This window comes from Littorina saxatilis, linkage group LG2 (genome assembly GCF_037325665.1).
Source record: "Littorina saxatilis isolate snail1 linkage group LG2, US_GU_Lsax_2.0, whole genome shotgun sequence".
In the NCBI taxonomy this organism is placed as follows: Eukaryota; Metazoa; Mollusca; class Gastropoda; order Littorinimorpha; family Littorinidae; genus Littorina; species Littorina saxatilis.
The window spans coordinates 74,832,502-74,840,069 of NC_090246.1; the positions used below are offsets into that span (position 1 = coordinate 74,832,502).

The 7,568-nt window shown below is 43.0% G+C and overlaps 1 protein-coding gene across 1 annotated transcript in view; it reads left to right on the top strand.

Moving 5' to 3' along the window:
- The window catches only part of LOC138959720 (DNA polymerase delta subunit 2-like), a 46,673-nt gene extending 39,543 nt beyond the window's left edge, over window positions 1–7,130 (top strand). Inside the window, exon 10 of the mRNA XM_070331315.1 lies at window positions 5,920–7,130. Within this exon, the coding sequence (XP_070187416.1) occupies window positions 5,920–6,077 (158 nt within the window). The 3' untranslated portion in view covers window positions 6,078–7,130. The remainder of the gene's footprint in view (window positions 1–5,919) is intronic.
- The last annotated feature ends 438 nt before the right edge of the window (window positions 7,131–7,568 follow it).

Genomic DNA, 7,568 nt, shown 5'->3' on the forward strand with positions numbered 1-7,568 from the left:
ACAAACAACCTAAATCCGCAGATCCCGAGACCCGATTATTAAAGGCTGCGGCAAAGCTCATTCGCAATTACCGTAAACTACCTTGTATGCGCCCCCCCTCCCCCCTCTCCTATGCACCAATTTCGCCCAAAAGTTGAGGGTGGGCGTTTCCTAGGTACTATACCCTTTGCAGGAGCGGTTCCTTAGCTAGAATAACGATAATTTGGTCATTTGGCATAGAAGTGTTCAAAGGATGCGTTATTGCACAAAACTCTCTCTCTCTCTCTCTCTCTCTCTCTCTCTCTCTCTCTCTCTCTCACACACACACACACAGACACAAACACACGCACACTCACACAGGGAATTCTGCAAGCAAACCACGAAGATAATCTTATTGCTTTAGTGTCTGTTTAACAAGTTCATAACTTCAAAATATCTTTGACGACGCGGCCCTCTACCCGTTCTTACTCAAGAAATCAAAGAACACGTAAATCAACCTCTTCAGACATCACTTTTCGCCCAAGATGAAGCTTTTGTTTCTTCTTTTACCTCCCAGTCAAAAATGTATAGCGATTCTGTAACAACTCTAGAACCCGTTTTCTGTCCACTCCCCAAAACATTTCCGATGATGGACATTTATATTTTTCCTTTTCCTTGTCTACTCTACTGATCGAAACTGGGAGGTGGGCGTTTACTAGGTACTGTACACTGTGCACAAAATTTGACCAAAAGCAGGCTAGGGGGTGTGCGTTTACTCGATACTGGGTATATACAAGGTAGTTTACGGTACATTAAATCATAGTGTTCCGTCTGAGGAGGAATTCGTGAATATTCTTTCAGACATCAAACATCAGCTACTTGCACACAAAGAGAAGTTGTCAATATGCAGAACCAGTCAACTGTGGCTACAGAACCTTGACATGATGGTAGACATTCTCTGTCAGTCCATCAAAGATGAGAGAACAGGCAACTTTCGTCTGCATGTACGACGCCCTTTCAGTCCTTCAGGCCCTAGAGAACGACAAACACCCACCACTGGCCAAAGCATTACAGATGGTCAGACAAACCAGAAGAGTTGTCCTCCAGTGGATACCAGCACACTGTGGGATACCAGGAAATGAAAGGGCAGATGAGCTGGCGAAAGAAGGAGCCGTGGAAGACCAACCTGAAAACAGTGTCAGCTTTAGTGAGCAGAAGACAATCATCAAGGCATTGATGAGGCCAAGGACAAACAGAGATGACTACCACACAATGTCCAGAGAGCTGCAAGTCAACCTCATCAGGCTGCGTACTGGCCACAACAGGCTCAATGCTCACATGAACCGAAAGTTCAAGCTGGCGCCATTACCAACCTGTGCCTGCGGTCAAGAAGACCAAACAGCGGAACACATCTTACAGCGATGTCCCTTACTAGATGAGTAACGAAAAGAAGTGTGGCCGTCACCAGCTGGCAACTCCCTTGCAGACCAAACTATACGGCAGTCGACAGGAGTTGGAGAAAACGACAACATTTATCACCAGTGCTGGACTGATCGTGTAACCTCTGCGAACGCCAAGAAGAAGAAGAAGTCTGCATGTACAGAGTGTCCTGAAAATGTTGCCACACTTTGCTGCGTCTGGACACACCAACTACTTGAAATGTGCTTGGCAGTATCTTCAGCACATGTCTGAGCTACAAAGAATACAACCTGCTGTATATCAGCAGCTCATGAAAGGCCACCACAACATCCGGCGCAGCGATCGATACTGGGCAGGACTGTCCTCAGACCTCGTTATTGAACAGCTTCTGATGCGCAGCTTAAAGACAAATTGAGGTTTGACGAGGGGAACAGGCATGGGTGAAAGTGAAAGACTGGTGTGAATACTTGGCATGCAGCGTGAGACAGGTGTGCCTTTCATTACAAGTGACCAGCATAAGGATTCAAGCAAGTCAAGACAGAAAAGGGAACACGCGGACATTAAGAAAATTCTGGAGTTTTTCCAGAGGAGGAATTCATTTAGCGGAGACGGAAAACTCTCTTCAGCGGAAAAGTCGCAAACGAATCTGTTAATGTGGACACACTAAAACTACTGGGACAAATCGTCATTCAAGACATGGTTAGTAGGGTCTTCGCTTGCCGACCGTTCACACTCAAGAAGAGTGATCAGGCTGTCACCCTAGCCTTTGAGTCTGTGGTGTCCTCTCAAGGCGAGGCCATAAATGTTGACCCAACAATGTTCCAGCGACTAGTCAGGATTTTAGAGGCCACTCCAGAGCTGCTGCCATCAGCCTTTGAACATGACTGAGCTCTCTAACATTCCAACATCTTTGTTTGAGCCTTTAGATCTGCCACGAGAAGCCAGAAAGCACATTCTGGCTGCCCACATTTGGTTTCTCGCCAAACATGAAGAGGAAAACGTCCACGACGTACACTACGTCATCAACGGCGGTTTTCTTTTGCACCGTTTGGCACGGGGAAGGTGGGTGACATACAACCAGCTGATCGCAAGCTACGTGGACTACGTTGGACGAAGATACCACAAAGCCAGCGTTGTTTTGACGTCGAAACGCTCTTGTCTGCATAGCCCTGTGACGACGAGGAGGACGACGTCGATCAGCTGTGGTGACGTTTTCTACTGAATTGCAAAAAAAGGAATGGCTTAAACCCCTAACAATAACAGTGTAAAGACGAATCAACAAGTGACAGTATTTTGTTATCTTATGTATCGTCGTCATATGAAATAAACAAACTGTCGGGTGTCATACCCTCAGTTTAGTATTTGATCGCCTCTTTCATATTTAGGGGGGTATGAAGCGACTTTGCCTAAAACGATGTTTTCAAAACACTCATTTTCTTGAAGCTGCTCACTCTGCTTTGGGGAAACATATGTAAGTAAGAAAAAATGCCTTGTATTATTTTATATTTGCACACGGTGGCATAGCATGGGCGAATCGGATAATTTTCGTATAAAATGTGACTAGTCTTTTTGGTTTTGCACGGAAACAATCTGACTTTACAAGAGTTGCAGCTAACTATTTCCTACTTTGCCTTTTCCACTATCAAAAACGCCTTTAATGTGAAGCTTTATGAGACACCACGGCCTCAGTAACAGCCCACAATTCGTTTTCTGTAGTGCTTGACCATTTTGGAAAAATCATGTACGCACATAATACTAAACATGCAAAAAAATACGATTTTCCCCCACAATATTTTTCTATATTTTGCATATGTGATTCTTGTATGTATATAGCACTCAAAAAACTTTAAATAGCTTGTAAAGGAATTATGTTGATGTTGAGGCAATATTTGTCAAAATATGACCGGAGTAAAATCAGGGGTCCCCCGAGTGACTGGGAACCAAGCTGTAGCCACAAAAGACTGGAATGCGCGAAGCCCTCGCCAGGGATATTAAATGTTTTGCTTTTGGTTTCGACTGGACAGTTTTCATCTTCCATGTTTTTCTTTCTTTATTGTTGCTCTTTTTGCTCTCTCTCCCCCCCCTCTCTCTCTCTCTCTCTCTCTCTCTCTCTCTCTCTCTCTCTCTCTCTCTCTCTCTCTCTCTCTCTCTCTCTCTCTCTATCTCTCTCTCTCTCTTTTTTAAATTTAGGATACTTAAATCTGCACCGCATTGGTAATTACGATGGGTTGCGCACATTTTTTTGGCTGAGTGTAGACTGTTTTCCCCCCCGCGTTGAGATGGTTTTACTGAAATTAGAGTTGCTTTTTACATTTAGTCAAGTTTTGACTAAATGTTTTAACATAGAGGGGGAATCGAGACGAGGGTCGTGGTGTATGTGTGTGTCTGTCTGTCTGTGCGTGTGTGTGTGTGTGTGTGTGTAGAGCGATTCAGACCAAACTACTGGACCGATCTTTATGAAATTTTACATGAGAGTTCCTGTGAATGATATCCCCGGACGTTTTTTTCTTTTTTTCGATAAATACCTTTGATGACGTCATATCCGGCTTTTTGTAAAAGTTGAGGCGGCACTGTCACACCCTCATTTTTCAATCAAATTGATTGAAATTTTGGCCAAGCAATCTTCGATGAAGGCCGGACTTCGGTATTGCATTTCAGCTTGGTGGCTTAATAATTAATTAATGACTTTGGTCATTAAAAATCTGAAAATTGTAAAAAAAAAAAAATTTTTTTTTATAAAACGATCCAAATTTACATTCATCTTATTCTTCATCATTTTCTGATTCCAAAAACAAATAAATATGTTATATTTGGATTAAAAACAAGCTCTGAAAATTAAAAATATAAAAATTATGATCAAAATTAAATTTTCGAAATCAATTTAAAAACACTTTCATCTTATTCCTTGTCGGTTCCTGATTCCAAAAACATATAGATATGATATGTTTGGATTAAAAACACGCTCAGAAAGTTAAAACGAAGATAGGTACAGAAAAGCGTGCTATCCTTCTCAGCGCAACTACTACCCCGCTCTTCTTGTCAATTTCACTGCCTTTGCCACGAGCGGTGGACTGACGATTCTACGAGTATACGGTCTTGCTGAAAAATTGCATTGCGTTCAGTTTCATTCTGTGAGTTCGACAGCTTGACTAAATGTAGTATTTTCGCCTTACGCGACTTGTTTTGTTTAGTTTTTTGTTGTTGCAACCATCTCTTTCCCATGTGGCTGTAGTTGTTATTGTTGTTTGGTCGGCTTAGGTCTCACCCGAAACTTAGCTCGACAGCTTATCAACGGTGTATTTCGCAGAAACTGTGCAGGAGCTAAGTCAGGGATCATACGGTGAAAACGACGCACGCGACCTTTGAAATTTGCATTATATTGCAGTTGCAAGTCTAATTAAGACCGAACTTCACTTTTTTTGTAAGCATATGCAGAATTATACTCTCCAATTATAATGAGTTATAACAGCGATGGAAGCTTCTTCAGCGAACCCACAGAATAGTTCAGTCTCTACTCTCCACGCCTTACAACATTACCGAAGAATCATCATAATACCAGGGGCGGACCTAGTTGTGGATAAGGGGGGGGTTCCAAATTGGAGCAGGGGTCCAGGGGCCGCTCAGGCCCCGGTGGGGTCCATGGGCAAAGCCCTGGTGGGGGGTCTGGGGGGCAAAGCCCCCCAGATGCTGAAGGAATTTTATTTTTTTAGGTCAATCGGAGGCCTCTCGTGGAAGATAACAAGGTAAAAAAACAACGGATGGGGGGTGGGGGGGGGTTCCGGGCACCCAGGAACCCCCCCCTAGGTCCGCCCCTGTAATACACTATTTAGTCATACATGTACAATGCAGAGAGGAGAGCACAAACGACGAAACCGGTCATACAGGCGACTCAGTCGTTGCGATTCAGTCTTGCGATTCAGTCTTTGGCCGATCACACATCACATCGTAGGCCATTGACCCGTCACACGATGAACGATAGACGAACGACTGGCGAACGATAACTCCACGCGAGCGGGGCGGAAGTGATGTGTCATAGTGAACACGGCAAACGCGCTTTGCGAGAGCAGACGCTAAATGTTCGAACGTCGCTCTACCTTTCTGAAAAATTCCTTTCAGCATTACGCCTTTGCAAGAAATAAAGTTCCCAGACAGCTGCAATTAATGTTTTCCGACCGCTGTACACGCCTAAAACGTCTCCTTTATATCTGAGTAAAAAGCTGTTCTTCCAACAAGTTTTGAATCGACGAAGAGACGCTGTACGCCACTCTCCGCCATTATTTTACGTCACGGCGTCAAGGCCGCAGCAACGCGTTCTGATTGGCTCTGTTGGCTCTGCCCCTGCGATTGACCGACGACTGGATCGCAGGAATAGAACATGTTCTAAACCTCAAAGCTACGAGGGAATCGCATGAGACTGAGTCGCAGACTTGTCGTAGCTGTTTTCTACGACTGAGTCGGCTGTGTGACGGAGTAAATCGCGCGACTCAGTCGCATGTGTGACAGCCCTCTTAACCCCTCTGTGGTCATTCTTTCTTTTTGCAGGGCCGGGAGGACAGGAGGTGCTACTGGTCACGGTTCCTCGCTTCTGCCAGACCTCCACGGCCGTCATGGTCAACCTGTCTACGCTTGAGTGCACACCGCTGACCTTTCACGCCAAGCTGCCCGCTGCCTCTTCCTCCAGTCCCGAGGTGGACAAATGATTCGATCCTCTGTCTTCGCTTCAGTCAAATTCTTGGTGGACCAACGGTTTTTATGACACAAAAGTGGATTGTGTGAAGGAGATGGTAGAGAATGACTGCAGTAGGTTGTGCGCCCTTCATATTTTTCTTCTGTTTTCTCCTGGTGACGACGCTGTTAACAAAATAAAGTGGTTTTTTTGGAGAAAAAAACATAGATAGACTGGGAATCGAGACGAGGGTTGTGGTGCGTATGTTTGTAGCAATTCACAGGAAAACTACTAGACAGATCTGTATGAAACTTCTCACGTGAATTCTTACAGATGATATCCCCTGAAGTGTTTCTCATTTTTTCCCGTTAAATGTCTGATGGCGTCATAGCCGGCTTTTAGTGAAAGTTGCAGCGGCCCTGTGGTGACCTCATTTTTCAACCAAATTGACTGAAATTTTGGTCAAGCTATCTGAGTCTATCCGGACTATGGGATTGCATTTCAGCTCAGACGCTTAAAAACAACTTACTTAGTTAATTAAAGTTATAATTTAAATCTATTTTCCACTAACAGATTCAAGAATGATTGCATTGTAATTCTTATCATTTTTTAAATCCAAAAATATATAGATATGTCATGTTTACTTTAAAAATCATTTAAATGTGCTCAGAATTGTAGAAAATTGCTTTATTCGGTAAGTTTGCATGCTTCACGGAGACAAGCGCCACCCGTCTAGGTTTTCGGGTTTGGGCTGGCCAAGCCTTCCTGCATGTCGTCTCGGTGATGACTGGTTTTCAATATTAATCCTTTAATTCCATGCAAACAGATTGATTAAATGTTTTAATATCACTTAACGCGACTTGTTCTTCCTAGTTAACAAGCTGCCGATTGTGGAAATGCTCTAAGAATCAAGATTTTGTGAAATATAGATTGATAACATGTGGGTTTTTTTGTCCATGAAATTGTAATGCTAAGTTGTCTAAGTGAAGATGGTAATGCAAATCATTGTTTTTGGTCAGGTTTCCAAAGCGTATTTACGGTGGATCGAGTGTATATTTGAACAGAATAAAAACTACATCAAGGTAAATATCTTGGTACGTGTGTGTGTGGCTTTTTCTGCTTTTGTTCCTATTCGTAAAAGTGTTATATTGTACTCTGTTCATTTTTCGGTTGTGTGTGTTTGACTTTCCAACATCGCCTGAGAATGTGTGAAAAAAAGTGGATTTACACGTACACAGCTAGTTATCGCATGACAACGTCTGACATTTCTATCTTTCTCTGACTTTTTTTTCGTCTTCTGTGTTTGTAAAGTATCTGTATTTATGACTCTACAATTAAAAAGTGTTTTCATGGAATATGCGATTCAAAACACAATACATAGCAGTCACTGTTTGGTATGGTATTTTGAAAGCAACATTCTTTTATACCTTTGTGTGTGTGGTATTTTGAAAGCAACATTCTTTTATACCTTTTTGTGTGTGGTATTTTGAAAGCAACATTCTTTTATACCTTTTTGTGTGTGGTA